This window comes from Pholis gunnellus (assembly GCF_910591455.1).
Source record: "Pholis gunnellus genome assembly, chromosome: 2".
NCBI classification, from domain to species: domain Eukaryota; kingdom Metazoa; phylum Chordata; class Actinopteri; order Perciformes; family Pholidae; genus Pholis; species Pholis gunnellus.
This window is the reverse complement of record NC_136536.1, coordinates 5,993,187-6,021,147: the sequence shown is the minus strand read 5'-3', so window position 1 is coordinate 6,021,147 and position 27,961 is coordinate 5,993,187. Positions and strand designations below refer to the sequence as shown.

At 43.3% G+C, this 27,961-nt stretch overlaps 1 protein-coding gene across 2 annotated transcripts in view; it reads left to right on the top strand.

Annotated features, from left to right (window-relative positions):
* The first annotated feature begins 7,265 nt into the window (after window positions 1-7,265).
* Window positions 7,266-27,961, top strand: part of scube3 (signal peptide, CUB domain, EGF-like 3) — a 68,620-nt gene continuing 47,924 nt past the window's right edge. For both annotated transcript variants that reach the window (XM_079176495.1, XM_079176494.1), the window contains exons 1-3: window positions 7,266-7,559; window positions 23,882-24,004; window positions 27,472-27,597. In XM_079176495.1, coding sequence (XP_079032621.1) covers window positions 7,460-7,559; window positions 23,882-24,004; window positions 27,472-27,597 — 349 coding nt within the window. In that variant the 5' untranslated portion in view covers window positions 7,266-7,459. The remainder of the gene's footprint in view (window positions 7,560-23,881; window positions 24,005-27,471; window positions 27,598-27,961) is intronic.

Here is a 27,961-nt window from a genome sequence, read left to right as displayed (position 1 = left end):
ATTCACCGTTGAGTTTATACCTGCTGCTGTGAAAATTAAGCTCAATTTGAAAGACATTTCTCTGAATAGGTAATAACAACAGATTGTTGCACCCTTCAGGAAAAGTGTTTTGGACTAGAACACAGACTTTCTAGATCATTTTGGAGGCCTGCCACATCCAAACATTACCAGTATCTTGCTGGTGGAGCAGTGTAGTGTGTCCAAACTGATAACGATTACTCTTATCTTTTCATTGTGCAGTGAGATCTGCTCCACACATATAGGCGTGTCGTCTCTGGAAGACTGCATCAGCGCACACTTTTTGTTGTCTTGATCACACCCTGGGTTTCTGCTCAGCATGCATTTTAATTAATTAGCATGAACTATACAAATAATACTTTCGTATCTTTCTATGTATATCTTAATACAGCTTTCCCAAGGAAGTGAATTCCTGTGCTGTAAGCGGAAACGCACAGGAGCCAAGTGAAAGAAAGGATTTGAATATTGTTTTGAATATTTTAAAGATATTTTGCAGTAAAGATGAATTAGACACTATTCACTGTACGTTGAAGACACCAGACGGTTGTTGTAAGTAACTTATCATTGAGGTGTTGCAGTATTATACATTTAGTGAATATCCTCTTTCACCATAAAGCCAAAAGAAGAGGAAGCAGCAACGTGCTGTCAAACCAACACAGGCTGCTTTGTGCTGCTCTGTGGCATGTTGCCATGTGAGCCATGTTCCCTTTCCACCTGGTCTGTCTGTTGACCCGCTGCCAGCACGATTGACTGAGAGGGACTCAGTGACAGTACCTGTCACTTTCACTAGTGTTACCCACCTCGGCATGATGGATCAGCTGCTATGAATGACATACTGTGTCAGTCTGCATACCTGCATTCTCAGTGTGAAGAAGTTACAAAGACATGAGATGGGATCTGGAAAGAAATGTACTTTTATTCTTTTAATAATCAAATGTTAAAACAATTAAATATTATAGCAAGGAGGCTGCAAAACGAATGGGTTTATTAAGTAGGGTAGAACTGTGCTTGTTTTCCCAAAAATGTAGATCCTACAGTTTGAGTGGGTTTCTAAACCTGCAGTGTCAACACCTGTTAATCATTGTACAGCAGGTGTTTACTGAGGTGAGCCTTCAGGGGGGGGGGGGGTGACAGAGACAGGCGCATGCTGCTGTCGATATGTTCCTCTAACCTCAGCCGGTTATCTCTGCTACTTCCTACACTAAAACACAACCTAAGCCCTAACCCGAACCGCGGAGGGAGACGTTACCCGAAGAGCGGAACTCACTTCGACACACGTGTTTGCTAAAAACAGCAGGAAGTCAGCTGCAGTTTGTCCGGCTGATCAACACGAGCGGCAGTCGAAGCAGTAGGCAGTGGATGCGACACACAGGCCGTGGAGGCAGATCAAGGTACCTTCTGGTTGTCATAACTCAAATAAAGCTGAACACACAGACATGATGGACCTACACCTTACAATCGCTAATAAAAGTCCCATTAAAAAAAAAAAGTCCAGAACTGAGAATCATCACGTTGAGTTTTCTTCAGTATCAAAGCAATCTAGTTAAGGTTGTCTCTACATGCGTGGGTGCATTGTAAACAGGAACTTCTTATGGACAATTCGGAATATTTGAAGGCTGCCAATTATTGCCAAAATTTAAAAAAACAGATGACTGCTTAAATATATAGTGCTTAAGTTGTAGCAGACAGCTAGCTAATTAACTGACTCCCTGCCAACAATATACCTAATTGAAAATGCAGAGACTATTGTATTGTAGCGAGACAAAGAATAATAATAGGCGTTACGTTACACAATCTCATTCATATAGGACTACAGATAGTATTTGGTAGTGTCCTGTGTTGAAAACCCCTATTCTACAGAAACCACTAGAGGGCAGTCTAGATGCATGTGTGTGTGTCCCAGGACAACCTACCAGAATAACCTGACTTCCCCACTGTGGTCGAGGGGTTAATATGATGGGCAGACTTCAATAATGTGCATTCAGACACAAAGTATTTTTCACATCACATGCTCATGAATTCGCTGCAAACAGCCTCAACAACCCTTAACACAGAGAAAACAAATTCCACTTCCGCATATCACACATTACATGGATCCAAAAGTAGTGGAAGCGTGGCACATTTAGTGCTGTAACTAACATATGTCTTTTGTTTGCATACTCTTCATCTTTTCTTCATGAGTTAAAATGTTTAAAAAATGATTCATTGTTAAACTGTAAAGATCTTTTATTACCCTCGTTTGTGTATCACATGAGGTCAGATCGTTTGTTGTAGATTTGCTTTGCATCCACTAAATCAAATTAAACTTTGACATAATAATTGTATTATCAATCTCTTACTTCAGGGGAAAAGTGTAACAACAGCTTTTGCTTTTAATTTGTCCCAAAGGGAATAAGTTTGCAACATTTGACTGCAACAAAAAGAACCTGAGTCAATGACTTTAACTCAATTTCCATTTTATTTGCCTTTTTTATTTGCCTTTTTGAAGCTCAGTTACTCAAAATGTGGGAAGAATTAGGTATTTTGCCTCCACAATAGGGAAATTGCTTCACTGATTAAAATGTGTTTGGTTCAGCTGTTGAACCATGAAAAGTTTATAAAACAGGCCTTTGTGGGAGAAACAGGACCTTTAGCATTTGATGTTTTTTGATTTTCTTTACAGACCTTTATTCCTTTAGTCAGGGATAAAGAATGTCTTTTTTTAACAGTTCTTTCCAATCAAAGATTCAAAGTCTTGTTTTGTTCTTTCCAGAGGAAATGATTCAGGTCATTAGCAAAGAATGTGGGCGATTTACCGGTAGTCATACTCATCATAGTGTCACAATGACCCTTAACGTCACTCGTGGGAAAGCTTAGACTGCCTGAGATGGTTTGAATGAGATCTGAAAATATTGCCAGAATCTTGAAAGGCTTAGTAATATTTGGCGTTTTTTCTTTTTTTTACACACGCAAGCTGAACTTCCACAAATCTCCCCGGAGACACTCCCTGGAGTCGGGAGCAGGTACAGTAGGCGTAGCTGCTGCACTATCAGGCTAGACGGTGATCTCATGGGACTTCCCCCGCCTGTCCCGGTCCTGTTCTGTACTTACCTACTTACACGGTGTCTGTCTGAAAGAGGCCGCCGAAAAGACCCGTCCCTTTCTCCACATATGAGTTGATCATAGAGGATTAGTGGAGACAAAGTGGCGCGGAGCCACCGCCGAGCGTGCCGGGGTTTCAGCATGCCCGGCCCAGTTCTGTGTCATCAAAAGAGTTTCAAATATACGGGTATTATCTCTCCCTCTCTGTGTGGGTGAGCTCGGATAGGCAGCGAGCGCAGTCGTACAATTTAGCTGTACGACGATGATTGATACTTTACAATCAATCGGTAACGGGACAATGTCTCCCTCTCATGTCTCGTTTGATCTTAATGATTTCAGTTGTACACACACACACTCACACACACGCACACACACCAGATATTGTTCGCGCACAGGCCTGTATCCCCTCCAGCACCCGCGGGCTCGCTCACGCAGCTATCGAGCCTGTCTGTGACTTGTCTACCTCCCTGCTGCAGCAGCACTGAGACTCAGGTAATACGACTTGGATTCAAGGAAAACAAGCGCTCACGACGCAAAGCCTGAGGCCGCTGTGGCAATAACGCTCATTAGATCTCATCTGACATTTCCAGTGCTGTGATGTTACAAATAAATCACAACTTTAATGCCTCTGGTGCCACTAAGGTACGAAGCAAAATCCGTTTTTTGACGGGCGAGGATAAGCCTTTCAGTTTGTGTGTGACACCTCCGTTTCTTCCGACTTGATAACTGTATTTCCTTTTTCCTCCCTCCCCTTCCCCTGCTCCCTGTTAGTGCCAGTGACTGAGGCTGCGGTCGGGAGGCATTCCTGGGGCAAGCCCACAGCGTTCGCTGGGATGCCTGTACTAAAGTGCGGAACTCAGCAAGCCACTCTGCTCCCCTGTGGTGCTGGCATGGTGAGTACCAAGAGATCCTGCTGGGCCTGCGGTGGTGTTGGTAACCTCGCATATGAAGCCCCCGCAGAGAGGGAAAAAGAAGGGAAGAAAGAGGGGAAAACCTCCGGAGCCGCGAGCCTTGGCATTTTCACACATAAATCTTTCAGACAATCGGGGGGGCATAAATGTGGAAGTGGAGGAAAGTAAATGAGGAGCTGAGGTGATGTGCCCCTGTGTATGACCATCTGGAAGAGAACATTAGGCTCTCTGCAGGACTTCTAACTCCTCACTTCATTAGCATGCGATGGCTCTCACAGACGCCTCCCAACATGCATCCGTCTTGCATTTATCTTACTGCAACAGCTGTTACAGCATCGTCTGACTCAAAATTTAAAAAAAAAAGTAGTTTATAGCAATGATGTCTAAGCATGGGGTTGTTAAATGTGCTACATCTTTGACAATCACACATTTTTCATACGAATCCAAGTTGTGCCATGTCTTCAACGCTTTTAACAGAAACAAAAGTTACAAACCGATATTGCCTTCAAATCGAGGAAAAGCCCCAAAACACGTCAGGCTTGCGATCAGTTACTCGGCCGGTCGTGAACGCGATGCATAGAAACGGTCTCGCCGTCTCTGAAAAGGGCCGTAACACCGTACCGCCCAATCTAATGAGTCCTAATCTATGAAAGATCCTCGCTGCTCTCTCGACACCTCCCACACTCGCTCTTCACCCGGTGCGTAGCCCAAGTCCTCTTCATGACGAGCGTCATAAATTAAACATTGCCTCGGCTTCCCCTCGTGTGTCTGTTCGTGTAAAAATAGCTCGGTTTGGTGCACAGTGGGATGCCCGTGCGCAGCCCCTCTGCCTTTAATGAAGTGTTCCACGGGAGAAAAAAAAAGGGCACAGATCCTCCAGTGTGACTGGTGGCATCCGTGCGCTGACTTTCTCGATCTCCCCGAGTGACTCTGAGCTCATTTGGTTATACAAGTGCTCACAATTACCCAGAGATTTAGACACAGGGACATGGGATATTTCCATATCCCTGACGGATGTTATTGTAATTACCCTGAACTGCTCGACTTTGTGCCGTGGATTTACATGTTTCTTTTTTTGCTTCTTGTGTGGAAGCGATTCAGGATTGTTGTACTGAATCTCTTATTTATTGAGCCCCTGGTCTCTGGCAAAACTTGGGAGTAGCACGGGAAACCATATTAAATGTCCCTGTTTGTGCGATATCTCTTCGAATCTAAGGTACAGTTTGACACATACAATGTAAAGTAATGACACAATTCTGTTAAGATGGATGATGATACAAGTTAATCCCCCCTGGCATCAGCCTTAACACTATTTTCAGATTCTCTGCATCCTCGGAAGACAGAGTCGTTATCTCCAATCAGCCTCATTGTGAGGCCTGAATTCTATTTGATTGAAAGAGAAAAAATTACACGCGGGAGCCGGCGCGATAATTATAGTGTGGAATCTGCCGGTACGTTGAAATGCAAACATAAACGCATCAACACAGCTGATTAATTTAGGTGATAATGCGGGAGGAGCCAGCAGGTGTGGGGATTACAGATGCTTTTCCTCCGCGGGGACCTTCCTGAAAACAAATGCTTCATATGTGATTGCGGGTGAAATGTGGCACAGTAGCTCAGTGGGCTGTGCTCCCGGTAATGTGAGAGGTCTGTTTTGATTCATGGAGCTCCTCAAGCCTCATTCCTCTTCAGGTGTTGGGGGGGTAATGGTGTGCAAACAGCGCCTCATGATCACTGTTTTGCAGGGAAGGCTGATGTTTGGGATTTTGTAGCAAACTGGCTTTTAACCCGTTCAACTTCCGAACTCGTAGCATTTGGTTTCAGGAAAAGTAGTCTTGAAAGGTTTTTTTTTTTTTTTTTTACAACGTGCTTCACACATGTAAGTGACTCTCCATACTACTGACTTCTGACATCAGGCGGGGATTTAGTTATTCCAAGCCAGTTAAAAATAAATAAATCAATGTGGCAGTTAAGCTGAATCTCCTGCAGTGAAACACTCAATACTGACGAGCGGATAATGTGGCGTTGGTTATGGTTTTGGAACCAGATGACACAAAAACAATATAGTATGCTTTGTTTTTGGTCCCTAAACCAGATGATTATTACAGCGCTTTCTTCAAAGTCCCTGTGAACAATTACCGATTGTTAGTTATCGTACCTGAGGAACTGATTCATGTGAGTGTATTGTGAGCATCTGGTGTTTATTCATTCAACGTAGTATCCACAGGGAGAGAAAACATATTTTCATCATGTGCATGTTTTTTTAAGTTGCAGGTTCACTTTGGATTTCAGTTCTTCATGCAGGTCCAGCTTCCAGCTAAAACAGGGAGATTAAATTGACCCGGAATAATGATGCAGGGAAATCATTGGAGGTATAAAATGAAAAACTGTAGGTTTTCATTTCCCATTTTCAAATATGCAATTTAGTGCTTTTCTCAGTTGAACTTTTAACTCCATTCAGTAGGCATTGAGGATATAAAGTAATCTCCCCCTGAATTAAATAGTTTTAAGAATGCCATCGAACATCTACTCCTATTTGGATCACTCATAGACTTTTTGTTAAAACTAACCGTTTTAATGAACACATTCCTCTTCCATCAGCAGACACCATCACGTCAACGCTGCACCCCACGACCCGTTGAAAATGGGCGTCTTATTGGTTCGATAGTCGGACTGGATGAGCTGCAGCTTCTCCACGAGCTAAGAACAAAATGCAATCTCCAGGCTATTACTTTTCCCATCTGAGTCCTTTATAAACCCATCCGCCCTCTTGGCCCCCACCCCCCCTCTTTCAGCCATTGCTTCTCACCCCGCCGAGGTGAGGGACTTTTTTTTGTTGTTGCGCAGGTGACACCGGCCAGGTGACCACGCCAGCCCGAGCACGTGGTAGACCCCGGTCCACCTTCTCGCCGACCAGCACCTGTGTGTGTGTGTGTATGCGTGCGTGCGTGCGTGTAATAAATTCCTGCAGAACAAAAAAAAAGAAGGAAAAAAAAGGAAACGGTGAGGGCCAGTCAGAGAAGAGAAGGAGCAGCAGAGGAGTCCGGAGCGCAGCGCGGACGCTTCTTCTTCTTCTCTCCTCCCCCTTCAGTCTACTCCCCGCTCCATCTCCCTCTCTCTCTCTCTCTCTCTCTCTCTCTTTTCCTCTCTCTCTCTCTCTCTCTCTCGCTCCCTTTCTTAAATTGACATCGGTCTGGCTCGAAACATGATAACAGCAAAGCCTTCCTCCGCTCCGCGCCGCCGGGCTGTCCTCAACCCCGATCACTTGAAACTCGTATAAGCGAGGCGCAAAGAGGAAACAGGATCGCGCGGTGTCCTACCAGCGGGTGCTCAGAGGGAATAACTAGAGACCTTTATACCGCACGCACACACACCCTCTGCATGTGCTCTCGCGCGCATCGTAGATCTCAGAAAGTGTTCGTGTTCCGACTGTAGCTGTTAAGTTAAACATGTATATGCACGCTATGATACGCGCGAGCCTTGGATTTGTAGGTTTCTGCCTGGTCGCCTTTGTCCAGCAGTCCGCTTCAGGAAGTAAAACCAGTCAAGGTAAGTTTTCACGTCAAAAAAAAGCAAATTTTTCTTTACTCCTGATGGCTGGGACTGATCGGTTTGGTACCTAAATGATAGGTTTGTTGGATGCTTTTGGAAAGCCGGCAGTGATGACACTTGGATCAGCTGTCTAAACGAATGGGACTTTAATGTAGGCTTATTAAAACAAGTAGAAAAAGAAGAGTATTTGGGATATTAGAGGTTTTAAAGCAAAGTTTTGATCAAATGATTACTCTGTTTGATTCAAGCAGGCTCCTTCTGTTCATCCACTGACTCATTTTGCAATCACTTCATTTCTTTTTTTGTTGTCCGTACACTCAGTTGTTTGTGTTAATGCGGAAAAAAAGGGGGAACACATAAAAAGGCTTGAATTAAGTTTGACTGAGAGTTCTCTGTTGCCTTTGATCTTCAAACAGCATCATCAGTGTGAACAGTTCTGTCTCATATCTGATCCTGCAGGTGATTGTAGTGAGACTACCGGGAGGTATTTGCCACGGTCCTGACAAGTATTTGACACCGGCCTGTAACACGCACACGGAGGAGTCTCTGTCTGTCAGACACTGCAGCTACAGTGCCGGCCTGCTCAGCTGGCTGCCCTCTTGCTCTCCTCTCTTGTGAGAAATTATTCAGACCAGACAAGGGCAGCCTGAATTTAAAACCCCCGGCACCTTACGGGAGCAAGAAAGACACGGTGTTACACACTCAATTTGTGATCCCCTCAGCCTTTCTCCTTCAGGTTTTTTTTTTTTCACCCAATTCATTTTCCCACAATGCAAATGCCAAGCCAGAGCTGCCAGGAGTATATGCAAAAGAAACGCTTTTTTTCTGTGTGAGTGTCGATTGTGGCCGGTGATGTTTCGCACACACAAAAAGACATCTCTCAGGCGGTCGACGAGGCAAAAAGGGGAAAGGGGGTGGGTGACTATTTTGCATCCTGGGTGGTCTGCCCCCACTTGTGGGAAAACTCAATATTTACATTTTGCAATTAGAACTACTTTTTTCTCACTTTATTTTCCACAACATCGATTACACACTTCCCTGTGGCGTGGAATGCTGCTGCGTGAGCGTTCGAGGGTCGGCCACGGCGTGCACCTGTTTCTTGGTCGCCAAGCGAAAACGGCGTGGACGACCCGCTCGCTCGGGCTTCTCCTCCGTTTCCTGTTTGTCGGTGCAAGGCGAGCAGCTCGGCAGCGACATGCTCTCTTGTGTTTGGCTCCGGAGTTATTTGTGAGCATATTTTGTGCCCCAACTGAAAATAAATATTGCGTTTGATGTTTGGTGGCAACTCTGTGGCACGGACACGTCTTCAAGCTGGGAACCATTTTGGAAAAACTGGAGGGGGATGAGCGATGAAGACTTAAAAAAAAATAAAATAAATGCACAATTTGTCATCTCAATATTTATTCAATGCAGATGTTGCCGACAAGAGCCTTTGTCTTTCATCAGTCAGTCTAATCATGGCACAGTGTTTCAGGCCTCGGTCATTACTCTAGGAAGAAAAAAGGGAGCGAGGGAGCAGTGGAATGAGGGAGGATGTGGTGGAGAGAATGACAAAGAAGGGAAAAATGAGACCGGGTGAAAACAGGAGAGATTAAGGGTGCAGAGACAGACAGAGGGAGAGAGAGAGAGAGAGAGAGCAGGTTTCTCAGTGAGCGAGCAGCAACAAGCGAGGAAAAAGAGAAGGAAAGGAGAGAGGGGAGCCATGCACGTCATGGCAAATCACTTTCCCTCGAACGGAGTCGGGAGCTCTTCGTTAATGCGGCGGCACCAAGGCAACGGTTGGTGTGGGGCTGACATGCTGCTGTGGCTGGTTGTGTTGGTGTAACCTCTGCTCCGGGGCCTGGGGGTCTAAAGACGCGGGGCTGCCTGAGCGTGTAGGAAGGCCCGATCCAGGCCCGGACACACTGTGGGAACCGAGCAGCCTTGGCAATGTGAGGCCCGAGTGACGGGGAAGCTTACCTATAGAGATGCTGCCCGAGTCTCCACTATGAGCGAGAAGGAAAGGAAGAAGAAGAATCCCCCCCCCCCCCCCCCCTTCCATCACCCACCCACCCCCAACACTCACTCACTCACCCCTTTCCTTTTTCACCCAACTCTTGCTTTGTTTGCTTTGTCCTCCGCTTTCTTTTCCTTTGCACTTAATGAAGTAGCTGTGCTTTTTCTCTGTCAGCCATAAGCAACGGCTGCATTACACCCAGTGTGTCAGAAAGCTCGCTGTCAGCCCGTGCGCTATTTATATTTTTGCAACAACAAAAAAACCAAAAAAAGCAGTCACAGTGCACAGCTCTCCTCTGTCCCCTTCGTCGCTTTCCCCGGTCTTGTCCAGCCCATTATGTGTTACTTGACAGAAAGCTGGATATGTCGCAGGTCTGTGTAAGCATGGAAGTGTCAGTGTGTGTGTGTGTGTGTGTGTGTGTGTATATATGTGTAATTGGGATGGTGAGAGAGTGTATAGGCCGTGTCTGTGGTCGTTGGGACCGCTCTTTGAAACTGTATGTGGAGCCGCATAAATGAACCATTTTAATGGCGCTTTTATTTCTGCCCATGGCCTTGAACTTCTCTGAAGGTTCGCTGTTTAGCAGCAAGACAGAAAAAGACAGACGGGTGGACATAGACTGCAGCACTGTCTTCTTTGACCATGGCCAGTCATCTTCGCTCTAAGTTTGTGTCACTCCTTTGGCGCTCCTCTTTCATCACCTTCACTCTCGTTTGTCAGGCTGTACGGTTTCTGCGTTGCGTACTCCTGACGAGCTCCCGCAGTGGTGTTTGTCGAGCTGTTACTCTTATCCCCTCACAGACTGAATGTGCCTTTTTTAAAACAAGCAGACGCAAAAGTCTCTATTTGCATGCCAAAGGTACCGGAGCACAATTTTTTGGCAATGTAATTTTTAACAGCCGGCGAATGGAAAATGCATTCAGGTCAGCCAGGGGGAAAAAAAGACTTAAAAAAAGACTTACACATTGGCAATTGACTTTAATTGGCAATCTTGAAGATTTTCATTTCAATAAATGTCTGTTAAGTCACTATCGCTGAAGGAGGTAACACAGTGGTGGTTGAGGCTATGGCCCACTGATGAGAGTATTGCAGTATTTGCAGTATTACAAACTGGGTGTCTTTAGTGACATTCCAGGAAAAAAATGCTGTTTTACAGTTTTTCTCCACAAAAGAAATTGACCCATGTACACAATTCTGAAAACTCAAAGTAAATGTATCAACAAAAAGACTCCAGACTGCTAAACTTCAGCACAATTTCATTGTTTTCACACAAAGAGAAATTCAAAATCATCCAAGACTAAAATATTTACATGCTTTAATGTTAAAAAACATAGATTTATTTTTATTTAGACATGAAAATGTCTCTTTCTACAACATGGTACCTTAAATGTATTCTAGTAGAAACCCACAACACAAGTATGAACCTGAAAATGAGCATAATGTCTTCTTTAAAAATTGCCACTTTAAGGACTTTGTGTTTGAGCACGTTGCGTTTTTTAATCGCTTACTTAAGTGACATGCCGCTCTTTAGTCTCTCCTACGCGTTACTTCTCACTAAATTAAAGCAGATGAGCTCCGAACAGATACATGCCCCTTTCCACAAACAAAATGTACTCTCTTGTCTTCTCTCTTTCTCTGCAGCAGGTATGCCGTGTCAGACAGTTGTGTTCTCGTTATGACCGGAGTGTTGCAGGTTGAGCCTCGGGCTAGCCCTCGGTCACTCGCTGATGAGTGGGTGGAGGGGATCAATCCGGCTTCACTTTACCACTCAGCAGACACACTCAGAAAGCATCTGCCTGACAAGTGGTGCTCCAACACCGCTGTACATGTTGTTACAGAGCAGCCGAGAGATTATTATCTTGGCATTACTTGAGTGGTGAAACACTTGATAACAATTCTGTCCAAGAGCAATGGGGTATGAATCACGAAAAACGACTTTGATCTATGGGTGTGTTGTGAGTACAAGTGAATGTGTCTGACTGCGATGAGTGATTTTGTACTGGATATTAATGATTGCACTTAGCAGTGCAGAAGTGTTTTCACTTCTCAAAATGAGGCTCCGTGATAGACAGAGAATTCTTTAAAAAAAAACGGACTGGTTCAAGTTTTTTTTTGTGCCTATTTATTTTCTTTAGTTCCATGGCCAAGCTGCAGCTTGATACACATATTTTCGTTTAGTTTTAGGGCAGGCAGGCGGCAGCTACATACAAATCGAGCTCCGTGTTTACAGGCACATGTAAAGTCGAAGCTGTCTGGTGCGAGCTGTGACCCATGGCGATTCAGCGGGCCCTCGTTCTGGACAGTTGCTCACTTTCATCCTCGCCACTGGAATGTAAAACCAAGACATTTTCCTCTCTGCAACAGACTGTTAAAGATTCTGGCCTCAAGAAATGTGACTTCCCCACTCAAGGTCTCCAAGCTAGAATCTCAATAAGTGCACTTTCCAAATGATTAGCATTTAATGTATCCGTTACTCCTGGAAATAGTTTTTGTAATAAAGCTGCATATTTGCTAGACTGTCTTTCTTTGTTGAAATGATAAATATGTTTTTTATTCCACTCTGTTGCAAGGCTAAAGTTCTATACTGCATTTCTATTTATGACATTACCAATGTATCACCATCACATAAAGGGCTTCCAGCATTAATTTAAATATAGCGCAAAATTGTAAGATATCCATTTATTGGAGTTAGATGACAAGATTGATGCCACCTAGGATGCTCCTATTGATCGGCCGCAGTAGGTAGTGACAGTACTACACACTTGTGCATGCAGCTGAGAATGACTGTAGCATTGTGCATGTTTTGTAGTGTAGTCCCGCCTCCCACCTCGTTCACTGGCCAGGAGGTTGTGGTTGCGCAGGCACACGACACGTTACTAGCAGCCAGCAACCTCCGGTTCTGCCGAGAGAAGCCAAAAGTCTTAAAACGTGCATTCTCTCTACTGACCAGCAGGGGGCGACTCCTCAGGTTCCGAAAAGAAACCCGATTGTATAGAAGTCTATGAGGAAATTACCCTACTCCTCACTTGATTTATTACCTCAGTAAACATCGTAAACATGAGTTTATGGTCTCAATCTCTAGTTTCAAGTCTCCTTCAATACAGCATGATGTTCATTTAGTAAATGATGGTCCATTTAGAGTATAATAGACCATAAAGTGTAGTATGCTTTATGGCGGGATAACTGTGATTGGCAGGTCTGCTGGTATACGGCATCTCCACGTTACTACGTTAGTATGATCATCATTTCTGCTTTTCCTTCAGTTTGCATCAAATTATATTTAATAACTGCCTCTTCTCATCATCTGCATGCATGTAAGGAATTAATAAACTTTGTATGCTGTACGAATGATGGGTCACAGCCAGACGGAACCTAACCAGTCAATGTTGCCCCCCCGGGGGAACCCACCAGCTGTTGAGATGGCTCTGTCATGGTACCTTTTCTCCCTTTCTCTCGCAGAAAATCACCTTATCAGCAGCTACAGCGACCACTGTTTACCCGTCACCTCATTTAGAATGCTTGCAGGGCTGTTGATTTGCTATGCAATAGAGGAGGAGGAGTAGTTGAATCACCCAAACTTTCCCCGAGAACAACTGCTTTGTGTGCAACACCAGTGTCCAGTGGTGAAGAACATTCGAACCCTTACACTGAGGAGTAAGGAGTGCAGAGAGCTTGTTTATTTAGCGAGGCTTTAATCGGAACAATATGTTCCAAATGAGTCCTGTGATGCTTCTCTCAACTGCGGCATTGTGGTTAAAATTAGAAAAACTCTTCTCTCCAGCTCCCATCTCTTCCTCTCTTTCCCTCTCACCCTGTCAGTGGCCTTTGTTCTCTGTGCAGATGCGGCACTGTGCTGACAACATCCCCGTTGGTTTCGGGGGAGGATGGAGTCAGTGTTGACGGCACTCTGACCCCACAGTCTTAAACTCACCTCCAGAGCCCTCCTCACAAGCCGCTGATGGCTCGCTGAGGAGCCTCAGTGCCGTCCGTCAGCCAGCTGCGGTGGCTCGTCTTCATCATTAATCCTCTAACCCCCCCCCCCCCCCCCCTCTGCTCAGCCCACGTTTTGTTTTTTCTGTTCCATTACTCACTGATTGGGGATACTGTGACTCAGGAGAAGATATCAGTGGGACTGTCATATCAGTCTCTGTACTTTTCTTGGGCCTGCGGCTGTCGCTCCACCATCCTTCCTCCTCTTTCGCCCTCTTCCCCGCTCCCCTCTGTGACCTCTCGGCTGAATAATGGGGCTGCGTCTCTCTTTGAGCGTTCGGGGGGGGGGGGTCAGCGAGGGACGTCATTAGGCCGGTCTGCGGTGGTCAGCGTTGTTGGAGGGGGGTTGGGGGTCAGAGAGAGCCTTGTTTACAGACTGTGTGTGTTTACATTCCTGATGGTGAGCGCCAGCTTTAGAGACTGCTGGAAGTGAAAGGAAATGCTCTTATTCTGCTTAGTAATGGAAAAACCCAACCCAGTACATCAAGGAATCCAGATGAGAAAAAAAAAAAAAAGCCTAGTTATTTATTTGGTGGGTTCTGGCCAATGCATTCTGGGTAGAAAGGGGGATGACTTCACTGATGAATATGAGACTTCCTCAATGGACAAAGGCATGGGGAAAAAAAACACATGACCCTCTGCAGTATTTAATCACCCCCGCTAAACGCCAGATAGATATTTATTGCAGACTGTAATAGTTTATACTGTTGATTACTGGCAAGCACTGGTTGTTCCTGGCTTTGTGTTTTAAATCATTACACCGTCCATCATGCAGGTATGTGGGCTGCAACTAAGGGTTGCTTTTATAATCAATTAATCTACCGATTATTTTCTCAATTAATCATTTGGTCTATAAAATGTCAGCAAATTGCAAAATGTGCCCATCACAAGTTCCCAGAGTACATCGTAATGTTCTAAGATTACTTTTGTTCCGCCAACAGTCCAACAACGTTTTTCAGTTTACTGGCACAGAACTAAGAAAACAAGAAAATATTCAAATTGCTGGAATCAGATCATTTGTTTTGTTAATTGATCAACAAAATAGTTGCTGATTAATTTTCTCTTGATAAACTAAACAATTCATCAACTACTGATTGTAGCTCTGCAGGCATTCAGTCCTTTTTAGCTTAATCTTCTCCAATGATCACAGTACCTGACATACTGTGGTATTACGTGTGTCGTTCACATGTACTAGCATTGGCCAGGTGGCCAAGTAATTAAAATGTATATCCAAAAAGAACAGAAAGCTAGTTCCATGTATAAAGCAGTGTGTATTGTGTCATGTTGCTGTATACGGATGGGGACATGCTTTGCGTCAACTAGCAGGCTAGATAAGTGGAAGAGAGCGTTTTAACTCTTTTTAAATGATAAAAACTGTCAACACTAATATTTTTATAATTATACAAACATATTTAGAGTTGTCAGACATGACATTGTGCTTCACTGATTAATCACAGGGTACAGTTTGAATTTAGCCAGTAACACGTTTTTAGGGGAACTCTGCAGCAGGAAGACCATTTGAGAGACGTCTACATGGAGGGAAAAGGCTTTTGTCAAGGTTGAAATCTCTCAATATTTATTTTAGTTTTTAATAATAATCATTATAATTTAATCGGCAACTATTAAATTGCAATGTTTTAAGCTAAAATGCCAAACTTTTGCAGGTTTCAGCTTTTCAGAGGAGGCTTGACTTGAGGCTTCTATTTGTCATACATGATAGCAAACTTCATATCTTTGGGTTTTGGACTGTTGTTTGGACAAAGCGAGACATAAAAGGTGTTAACTTGGGCTCTGACAAAATGTTATAGACAAAATGTGATGAATCTATAATTTGATAGAGAAAATAATAATTGGTTGCAGCCCTACATCCAACAATTGGATAGATTAAAACTGATTTGTATGCGTTTTCAGTGGCAAATATGTCCCAGGAAAATCTGAAAAAAGGTTTTGCCCCAGACTTTCCCTCACATTTTTCCCTCATGTGAAGATTTCCCCTCACGCAGTCTGATTGAAATACCCTTGGAGCAGTGATGGAGAGGCCATCAACCACTTGATACGTCTGTGTGAGTGAAATGTTAGCATTACGTGATTACGCTGTCTCACAGCATTTAAACGAAGCATGTATCCAGTCAGTTCCAGCCCACTGAACTTCCCATTTCTGAGCTTTTGTAGTTAATGTCTGCTTCCAAGTTTACACAGAGAACCATTCACTTTATACCTCAGTTTGACAGGAAACAACTAAAAATATCACACTTCTGCTGTAATTGCTACATTGCCATCTTTAGGGTTGGTACTGTATCTGGTTAAAGCGACCGCCAATGAATGTAATTGCTGTGTGCCGAGGGCAGAGTGTCATGTCAGTTAGCTCTGGTTGTATAAATATAAGGTATACAGCTGGACTCAGTGCCACCCTTTCCGTATATAAAATATGCTGCATGAGGCCAAGAAGTCATTAACGGTGGACGACACATGCCAAGAAGGGTGAAAAATCCCTTGAAAGGTACAAATGACTTTCTTGTCACTTCGGCTCCTTCTGGGAAACGCTTACAAGTTATGCTCAATTATTCAGTGTGGTATGTATTAGACCTCTGACACTTAGTCTGTCATGACAGCCTCTCTCTGCGCTCTCTCAGTATTACTCTATGATTCACTTAATTACTGTAATATGTGTTTTTCTTCTGGAGGTGGTCCGGAGGTCTGTGAGTCATAGTCCCTTAAGGCCACACATGCTAAAGGGAAGGCACAGCCCCAGCTGCTGGGTCTATGATCAAAATAACAAGAAATCCCCATTACTTAATTAGAGCGTTTGAGCCTGAGAAATGTGAGTTTTTTTGCTTTTTTTTTTACGAATGGAGCAAGGTGAGTCCGCTTGCTCTTTACTCTGCAGGCTCCAGACTCAACAGACTGAAGAAGCAGATATGAAGACCTTGAATGTGTTGAACAACCCAAATACGCATCAGTTATATATCAGTGTTTGCATATTACAGAATCAGACAGTTGTAGGATCTAATTCAGCAATACTCAGAAGCTGAGCAAGATCTTGAATATATTGCTTTATGAAACATCGTAGAATATTAAAGGGTCACTATTTCCACTACTACATAATTTATAGTAGGTTGGATTAGAAAACCTTATTAATCTCTAGAGGGGAAACGAGTTCCTTTGATAGAGGAAGCTGTGACTGTGCATTCAAATATAACAATGTGGTTGAATAGACTGGAGTTTGGCACTGGTTTTGATTAAAATATGTGAAATGAGTGATGAATGAATGAACGAATACAATCTTAAGGAATTTATTTCACAAAGACTATGCACGTGGAAATATAAATCAGATGCCCCAAAATGTTAAAGCTCTACGTCTTCAAATGTTAGAATTTTCAGATTTTCTTGGTCTTACATTATAGTTGTATAAATAAAGTAATGTTTGTAGACCAATAACAAACTTTAAACTTAGGAATCGCTGTCTGTCTGTATGTATGAAAGTGTGCATGTCTGGATTTCTTGAGGGTCTGCTTCACACTTGGCGGGTGTATTGCCGGGCATGTGCCGTGTTAGAGTTGGTTCAATTTGGACGCACAACACAACCAAACTCCTCATTGCCCCGGAGTCACTGAGTCATGAGCGGTTCTTGAGAACAAGTCTGCAAGCAGCAAGTCGGGGAGCCAAGCGATCGGCTCGTTCCGAACGGGCACGCGAACCTGAATGGTCGCTTCACTCGTCGAGAAAGTAATCGGCAGATTATTCAAATACGAAAATAATCTTCGGTTTAAGCCCTAATCTAACTAAAGAGGCACTCCAGCCATTGCACTTGTACAAGACTCACAAGAAGCATGTTACTAAAGAATTGACAACATATTTGCAGCAGAGGTCGAGATATCCGGACTTCAAGCCTCAAGTATTCGTTAAACTTTTTAGAAAAACTTAACTTATTCCATCTCCCTTCAGGACGTTATACTGCTGTTTGTACGGGGAGTAGTACTCTCTCGTCTCGTAATCTGAACTTCATGTGTAAAATTGCCCCTTTAAGGAAAATACGCAACTAATGAAATTTAAATGAAAGACAATCAGTAGATATAAGGAATAAAAGTCCCGGGTATAAACAAGGTGAAGGCACAGAAAGTCTTTCAGCATGTGAACATGACATTGACCTCCTTAAACTCAGCTCGCATGTTCTTGTTCATTTTCCCTTCGGCCTCAGATTAATCTGAGGCTTCATGGTTGGTGGACACAAGCAGGGAGGGACCCGGGGGTTTTGAAGTCGTGATCACGGTTTCTGAAAGCACAGGATCAGTCAGTGGTCATGATTCCTAAACATTTAGAGTGTGTGAAGGATGAGTGTAAATATCCCGAATGGAAGCAGTTGATATTTTTATTCACAAGTTTTTAGAAGCTTGCTGGACAGCCAACAGTGTGTCCCTTCATTAGCTGAGGGGGATCTGGGCAAGAAGGGTGGGGGGGGGGGGGAGATGCTAAATTTTGTGTTAATGTTGACGTCTGCATTTCATGAAAAACATTTTCTTTCTGCTGCCCCTGCGCATTTTGAAAATCCACAACATTTTCACAGCGTGCTGTGATAACGTTGCAACACCGAGCCATAGTTCCTGTCCTTTCCCCAACCCTGTCCTCACTTCTGCTCATTAGTGAGTAACATAAATAGCATGTAGACACATTCAGTATGCTCATAATGTATGTGATCTGCTGCAAATGTGCTACATTGATTTAAAGAAATGAGCAGTTTTGATTTTGGTTGATCAGATTTTGGTTTAGCTTATTGTTTACTTTGATGTTTGAGCTGTGCAGAACGATGTGTGTGCAGAGTTCCTATTCATCTGCTGAAGGGGAAACGTTTCTCTGCGCTCACTTCAATCTGAGTTTAAGATGAGAACCTACAAGCGTAACTTTGGTAGATCTCAACTAGTTTGGAAGCCAGTCGAACATTGACTCTTCAGTGAAGGAGGAGACGTCTTGTACCCAGCGGTTAAACTTTGGAAATGAACAAAACAATATTTGCATATTCATAGATTCTGGATTTTTCCGATGTGGGTGAGGGAGTAGAAGTCATTTTAAGAACTTTTAACCACGTAATTCATTGAAAGCTGGACCCAGCCATGATTTTAGCTTAAAACATCACAATTAAATAGTTAGCCAGTTAATTAATTGTTGTTATTTGATTTGTGAAAAAGAAATCTCCAGACAAAACATGTCTGGAGATGTTTTGAAGTGTTCTCTCTGCTGCTCTGTACCTAAAGTAATTATCCTGACCTTAACCCCATCCTGCACAACCACAACCCTAAGTATAGTGTAAGTGTGGTTCTAAGACGGATAATTACAATACTTGTTCCTTTGTAATTATGCGCAGTACGACAAACGCTGTGATCCGAGGAACACCTTTTTTATGGACTTGAACCCGGCACCCTTCCTCCTCTGCCGCGAGAGGAGCTCATAGGAATGATTTCATCTGAAACTGCTCTTGTCAGGCAGGAATGTTTTGTCTCTGATGCGAAAACCGCAACTGTTCAAACGTTGGACCAAACCGTTCTGGCTGACTGAATGCATCACTTGGTCCATATCTTTTTGACTATTATTTAAGTTTGCTGGTGTCGGCGTGAGTAAAGCTACTACCTATGGGTGTCCCAGCTCCACTCAGTCTATTTCTGTATCCGAAGGAAAGGTGATGGGTTGGGGGGGGGCAGGTTTGGGGCAAAGCAAACAGCGAGGGTCTCAACACTCAAAGTAAACATTACCCTATGTTTGAACTACACGCCTTCGGCCCTACAGTTCTCCCACACACTCGCGCTATGCCCTCTGAGTTTTATTCCTGCTAACACCCCCTCGAGCCGGCCCAACTAAATACACTGCTTATCCCATGGTCCTTCTCATAAATCAGGGAGGAAAAGCACCTCGGACAGGGTCTCACCTCCACGACCAGCAGCTCTGACTTACATGTAGGGACTACTTTAGAAGAAACGGACTCATGGCTTTTCAGAGTAAATTTCTTAATAACTGTCTCCGAGGACATTTGGATGTTGTATCCAGCAAATGTGATACAATTCTAATAAATCCTGTTTATATACCGTCGCCTCTGAAAAAATGTAAAGTCTGCTTTGCTGAGTCAAGAGCATGTGACGATGCTTTTAGGGATTTGGGAGTTCGACACACGGCAGAGTTTAAAGTTTTATTGAGCATACAATAGAGCATGAAGTGAATCGGTTTTCAGGAGAGAAAACACGCTTCATTATTGCTCGACTTGTTTTCATCCAACAAAATCATTGAATTCAGAACTCTGAGCATGTCAGTGGGTTTAAACAGACTCGAGCTATTTGTGGCTTTAATGTGTTCAAGTGCATGAACCAGAGGAGAGCTGCAACAGCAGCAATATTCCAAATGACACATTCCCCGGAGGAAACCGTTTAAACATCGGAGCGTTGCCCAACATCTCTTTCTTCTTTGGTTTTGTTGTTTTGACTTTGTTTATTCATCCTTGTCTCGAAGCGCCGGCTTCATCCTCCGCTGCCTTAACTTGTTCCCAACAACTTTAATTCCTCAACACAAAAGAATGAATCTTTTCATCTTGGGCATGAGTCAATTACCAAGGCAGCATTACTGAGCACGCTGCATGTTCTTTCCTCAAGCATTCAGAGGAACCTCCTCTGGACCGAACAGAAGAGTATACAAAGAATTTATTGATTCTGACATGTTTATTTCCACGGAAAAGACATGTTAGCTTTCCAACAAGACCAGCACAATTATCTTTTGTCGTCCATTTGTCTGTTGGAACACTCCCAGTAACTCTTATGGGTGGATTTTTTTTTAGACAATGCTTTGACGGACACAGGCTATTGTAGTTTGCGGGCAAGGGTTTCTTAATTTGTTTTCATTTCATGTTGTACAGCTCACGCCAAAGGCAATGGGAATGTGGGAGTCACAAATTGCTTGTCTCATTGTGTCCCGGTTGATTTCCAGATCTTGGTAAATGGGTTTCTCACTGTAGACAAAACAGTTTTCACAGACTGTTATTTGCTTAGCGATATTTATACATGTTCATATATGCAGTTGTCTCACATAGTCATGCAAATTAAGACGGGAGCATTTCATAATTCACAGCTGAAACAAGAGTCCGAACTGAAGCAGTTGTTACTTGACTATTAGACTATTAGACCGATGGGTCTAGCATCGCAGATACACAGTAGACAGACAGACACAGAGATGCACGCACTCACTAATGCACACATGACCAAATACATGAGCTCCTGGCGGAGATGATAACACAATCAAATAGTTTGGGATGCAAATTTGAAGAAAAACAAATCAGAGCTTTGGCGAAAACCGACATAATTGACTGTTTTTCTGCACTCTCTGTATATTTGTGTTTTTAATTTCACCATTGACCTTTTAGCTGATGTGTTTAGCCGTCAATCTTTGAATCGTACTCGCAGTATTCGACCACGAGAGTGTGTGTGTATGTGTGCTTCCCTAAAGTGAGTGATTTTCGGCAAACCTTGAGATAAAGAGAACTGATGCTCCAGATGGGAACATTAATAACAAGATGAAAAGAGAGATTCTTTGAGATTCTGTCATAATGAAAATTAATTACAACAGAGATTTGGCACCAAGAAACCTGACAATAAGACAGATATTTTGTTGTGATTAATGCCTCCTCTATCGAAAAACCCTTCCTCACACGGCCTCTCCTGCTCTTATCGTGGAAGACGGAAGACCCCGGCTGCTCCTTAAGGAGAATCTATATTGTTCTCGTATAATATAAATCGATGCAGGGCTCGGGGAGCTCTTGCATCACTAAATGGCTTTGTGGAAACTTGGCAAGAGAGGAGCCACAACTGTCTCAGGTGCTATATTCTTTACTGAATGTTGCACAGAGATGTAAACACGATACAAACACACAAAATCGTGTTACGTTACAAACGTATGAAAAAAAACCCTCAGCTGGTATCACTTTATTTGGACAGCTCAGTGTTCATGCTCAACCTTTGTATCAGCTGACGAAAAGCAGATGTTTAACATGTCATTTTGACGTCTCCATTTTCACTCAGACGTTTAACAATATTGAGGAAAATGTAGCGAGGCTCTCAGGATGGTAATGTCGGCCTGTCAGGCTTTCCACCGCTTTGGTCCAGACTAAATTATTGAATATGAAATGGATTAAGATGAAATTGTGTGCAAATATTGCCTCCAGGGGATAAATCCTACTGATTTTGCTGATCCCGTGACTTTTCCTCTAGAGCCAGCAGCAACTTGACATTTTTGTTTTTTAGTGAAATGTTCCAACTATTGGATGGATTGTAATGCATATTTATATGTTGCCCTCAGGTTGAATTGTGAGCACTTTGGTGATCCCGTAACCTTTAATATGAAATAAGCAACATTAATAGATCCTTGAGAAAAGAAAGAGTAGACATATGGAGTGAACCACACAACGTGCTGTTGAGTAGGGCTCTGTACCGGGCTGGATTTCTTCGAGATTTTTACCTTTATTACAAATTTCAGTATGATTTAGAATGAGGTTTTCTTACCTCTGGAATTAAATCAGGAAGTTACAGTTTCAAATCCATTAACATGTGAGCATGTTGGTGTTCTGATTGTGGCTGCGGTTGCACTTATCCTTCCAGTGTGACTTTTGTCATCCGATCATGCCAGTACGCATTAACTGTCAAGTCTGTACACTTTTGAGATCGCATCTTGCTCTCATTGGGATCCGATCAGCCAAACTACATGCCGGGGCGGCCTGGCTCGCATTGAGTTCGGATCTCAAGTGAGTCGTGGACCACATGTGGGCACAATCCGGACAATGTATCAAAGGCAGGTGTCGCATCATCTACCGGGTCTCACGCGAGAAGAGAAAAAAAAATGTGGCTGGAGCACAGCTGAGACCTGCTGTCTGAGCCGAGTTAAGTTGCTGCTCGTGAAAACCCAACATTTTCAGGAAAATACGTTTATCACTGAATTGGCAGAGCTTTGTTAGCAGGTATAGTCTAAATTAAAAAAAAGGAAAAGCTATTAGGAAGTGAAATGTGTATATCTCGCCGATTACAGCCGCTTCTTATAGCCGATCAATACACGATCACGCAGCTCTCATTGGAGCGCGGACACGTATACGGAGACAGCTGAGTTCCAATCACAAAAGTCGCATTGAAAAGACAAGTGTAACGACGGCCATTGTTTCCCTGAAACCTCTGCAAACTATGAGTGAAATGTCAGAGTAGGATAAGTATGAATCTGACCTGGCAGCTGTGTCTCCTTCCTGTCCTCCTGGTGTTGGAGACCCCTTGTAATGGCTATTTTACATTCAACACTGTGACACCGATTTTCAACGGACTTTTGTGCATTCTGCGCCGTCACCGTCCCATCTTCCACAGCAGACTTCATGACCTCCAGGAATAGGCAGATATAGGCAATATGCTAAGCTCAGGGGTTTAGGTTGCAGGTCATTTCCCAGTGGGATCAGCCGGCTCCTGCAGAGGGCTTGTGATAAGAGTGGATATTGGAAGCTATGTAAACCTTGTTAAGCTGCCCTTCCCCTGTGTGCAGGGGGTAATCCTAAACACCTGGGCTAGTTAACTGGGATTTGGTGGGATTAGGGGCTCCATGAGGCAAACCTGATCATGCTTCTGGTTAAATCCATTTCCAGTATCTTTTCACATTCTCTCTTTTTAGAATTCAAACTCAATCCAGTTACCTTTTTATATAGAGCTATTTTTACATCTGCCCATATCTGTTATTCAGGGTTATGAGAACTGGTCGAGCATAAATGTGATCCATTAGTCTGGGCTTGAACATCCCATTTTGATTGAAGTTAATACTGTACGTTACATTTTTATATGTCAAATGCATGTTTTCATCACCTTTTAGTTTAAAGGGATGGCAATGTTGGTCTGTCGGTTTGTCCAGACTGAAATATCTGAACAAGTATTGGATGGATTTTTGATCAAATACCTGCAAAACTAATGATTACCAAAATGCTTTGTACAAGACTTTATTGCTGAAAATGTCATGAGCCTTTTTTCAAAGGCAAATGTCCAGTTGGTCTGTTAAAGGTCACTGCAGCAAAATCAAGTGTTTTGAGTTCCTAGTTTTGGAACAAATTACACTAATTTAGCCCGGTTTAACCTCACAATCATGGGGTTATGATTTGTATTAACTTCCTCTCTTTTTGTACTTGGTCTTTTGCTCTTGAGTGGTGAAATATAGTACAATCAACCACATGGAGTTTGAAATTCCAAAAATCAGTATTTAGTCGTATAACTATGTCGCCATCAACGAGAACGTTTTCCTCTTCATCCACTAACCGCCCCCCTCCCTCTTTCCTCCTTCCTAGATGTGGACGAGTGTGCAGAGGCGCTTGACAACTGCAGCATCGATGCCATCTGTCAGAACACCCTGAAGTCATACAAATGTATCTGCAAGTCGGGCTATAAAGGGGACGGCAAACATTGTGAAGGTAACCGTTTTAACGGACTCATCTGCTCATTTCCAGCTGCGGTTCGAGGCACAAACTCCCGCTCCCCTCTGTCAGAGCACAGGGAGGACTTTGACTGTACGTTGAAGTTAAAAAAGGGAACTTTTCTCATGTTGATTTGCCTTATCCATCTGAACGTAAGCCCCCTGGGCCAGTGACAGGCTTGATAAGACCTTCTGTCTCACTCAACATAACTCATTAGCTTTAAGACTCTCCCTGAAGAGGGAGGAGAGAGACGAGGGAGGGAGCGGCGGACGGAGGAAGGGGAAAGCCAGGTGCAGAGTGCTCCTTTGTGACAAGATGAAATGAAGCAGTAAATTTCCTACACATGTTGGAGGGAGAGAATTAAGATAGCGGCTGAAACGGCGGTCAGAGGCCCCGCCAAGCAGTCAGGAATATTTCCAGAGCCAGAGGCAGGCCTCGCAGACTGTCAGACACAAGTCTGTTTTTCTAGCCTTTTTCCAATGTGCCCAAAGCCTCCGGATCATTATATACCACAATTTATATTAGTATTATTACAAAACCATATTTCACAATGTCACTTTTTTGCTTACGATTATTATTCTTTCATTTACTTGACCGAGTGCTTTTCGTGGCCTCCTGCCTGTGGGTCATAAAAGTTTGCTTTATTGAATCTATTGTAAAAATATGTGCGAGGTTGGGTTTCCACTGAGCTGAAGGTCAGCCGATATACTTGTGCCGTACAATTCAAAAGCAACGTCCATAAAAATGAGGAAGTATTACAAAGCGTTTCAGTAACTGGCGGTAACATTTGAGGAGCGTGCCGTCTGACCGCCTGTTGAATTGGAGCCGAGCCTATTTGTGTTGAAAGAGAGCAGCAGAAATCAAAGTCTAGGGTTCATGTTTGATTTTTAGCTTTAGTGATAGCTTCAATACAACCCGTAGCAACAGCTGTGTTTTATGAGTATGAGTTGAAGCACAAGTTTTCATCTTCAGGGGACACACTGATGCTGTTAGAGGACAGGTTTACAATTTGTTCAAATGTCTTAAAACCATAGACAGGTGCCAATGTGGACATCAAAGCAGGTTTTGCTAGCTGTAATTGTTCCTCCTGTTCATGCGGGCCAGTTTAAGACCCTAATGTGCTCTCAGTGTAAGTGATGGGGGACCAATCGCCACACTGATGTCGGCATCTTCCAATTTTCCCTGTCTGTGTTTCTCTGGACAGTATTGTCTTGTTGAGCTACAGAGGGATGGAAACGAAAAGAGGGATTCATCCTTCTTTGTGTTTACTGTGCCATTAACCGGGGCCCGTACGGTCCGTGCACGTTTTGATAACCCAGGGCCGGGGGTGACAGCGGGCACCTCATTGTACTGCCAGCGGGCAGCACTGGGTCTAACGGCAGCAGCCGCTGATCCGGTGTGGAGTCAAGTGGTCTGGGATCAGCGGCCACAGCCGCTAACTGAAGGGCCGTTTAGCGGAGATGCCGCCAGCTCTCCTCCCGGCGAGGTTAGTCTCTCAGCGACGGGGAGGACGAAACAAAAATACGAGTCGGCTTCTTGTTTCTGCCAGTTTATATTGAATCCAATAAACAAAGACCGCCTGTGACTTCAGCCTGGCAAACACCCGGGGCAGCTCTTTTTCGCCATCCCAGAGCTCATGAGGGCAGACTGGACACTACAGTGACGTCTTTGACATAACGTCAGTATTGTAACCGTATCACATCCTGCTGATAATGTTATTTCATTTAAAATTTTGCCCAGCTTTTACACATTTCACCTTTTTAAGGAAGCTGTAAAGTTTTTTTCTGAGCATCCTCAGTTGGCAAAATATGACAATGAACCCCAATGACAACAAAAAACACACATTTATGAATGTCGTTTGATTAAAAAAAAGAATAAAATAAATTTTTACTACTTCATTATTTTTTATTGATTTAATTTTGAATTCATTGTTTTGTTTTTTTACTTTGTCTTCTTAACATAGAAATACGTCCAGGACTTCATCTTTCTATCTAAAGTCTGGTAAAACCTAAAGCCTCAGAATATTAAACTCTTTTTGAGAAAGACAAATATGTATATTGTATATTGTATTATAAAGGAACAAAAGTTTGGAGTTGACTTAGGAGGACGTGACAAGTGTCGGATAAAAACAAATTCAGCAAGCAATTGGAGAAAAATCCCATTGTTTACATGTTCCAGGTTTAGAGAGGAGTATAAAAGTGATGGTTGATTGAGTGCTGTGATCGGGGAATGACAAGAGATGTGTGGGAAGTGGAGAAGCAGGGAGCAGGAGAGTGTTTCCTTGTTTCAGTGCCATCCCTCTGCTGTCAAGTCCAATTAAGCCCAGAATGAGACAGCCTCAAAGAGGAGCTGAACGACCGGGATCATCGGCCCTAAATGGGCCAGTAAGTGCTGACTGGAAGTGCGTTGTGTTTCTCGGTCCACCTTGTCTGGGTCTCCTCAGTACGGGCCCCTCAACCATCATCGTAACCGTAACAGACAACTCCTCTCAGGCTGTCATGCCAATCTCCAGTCTCTCTTTATCTTCCGGCCTCTGCTTTTGTTTATGTGTCACATTTCTTCAGTTTTAGCTGCTTGGACTGATGAACTTCAGGGTTCGATCAGCCTGATGGTGAATATCAGCCTTTTATTAAGTATTGGCTACCAGTCAGCCTGTAATGTCAATAATGTCATTACTAACGTAATGATTTGTTTCTGATCACGTACATTGGCAACTCTATTTTTTTTATAGCTGCAGATTGTCACAGCTGACTTCCTTCTCTGCGTCTCAGTGGAAAGCTTTTAGTGTCCCATTCCGCTAAAAAAGGATCAATCAAAGGCTTTTGCGTCCTGCCAACTATAACATTCCAAAGAGAAAAAGTAATGTCTTGGCATAAAACTGGTGACATTTTAACATATTAAATATGGCATTAAATCTTGGCAATCTGTGTAAAGAGTTTAAAAACATAATATCAGCGAAGCTCTGGCATAGACCCAGTTTACATCAGTAACAGGTGAACCAACTAATTGCCACAGCTGTTGCTTCATCTCTGTTTACCTCATAAGAGCTCTTGTGAAAGTAGAGATGGAACAAAAGAGATCATTTTAATCGTCTGTATTCTACCAAATGGCCACTCAATTGCCACACAATTGCACTCGGATTTCACAAGACTATATTTAACATTGTGATAAACATGCTCGTTATCTTTCTTGCACAGATTAATGCGCACATGAATCTCCTTTGAGAGATAACTTAATATCTTAATGCTAAGCTAACTGGCTGCAGCTTTATATTTAACAAACGTATAGGAGAGTGGTGTTGATCTTCTCGTCTAACTCTCTGCAAGAAAGTAAATAGAGTATTTCCCCAGAAAACCTAACCGTTTGCTGCTCCTACATCCTCCATCCTAACTCCTAACTGGATCCTGATTGTTTAACGTTTTGAAGGAACTGCTCTCACATCCTCGTGTGTCTTCTGTCTGCAGATGTCGACGAGTGTGCAACTGAATACAACGGCGGCTGCGTCCACGAGTGCATCAACATCCCAGGAAATTACAGGTGCACATGCTATGATGGCTTCCGCTTGGCACATGATGGGCACAATTGTCTAGGTGAGTGTGTGTGTGTATGTGTGGGAGTGTGTGTGCCCTTAACACAGTGTGTGTGCTAAACTAATTATTTTACATACATTTTCCGCAGCTGACTTAATTATGCAGGAAAACGGTGTTTTAATAAGGGGCTTTTGTCAGGAAAACACGTGCATAAACTGTGAATGTCATATTTCAAACTCGGCCTGACAGAACCCATGTGGTTGCAATTCTTTTCTCTGCATGTGTAATGTCACATCATGGATGGTAATATATGTTTCTGTGCTGAATTGAGCTCTTATTAGACTGCTGCATGAGATATTTCCTCATTTCACATAGCAGGTAGTTTCCAAATGTAAAGAAAAGAAAAAAGGAGACTTAATAAGTC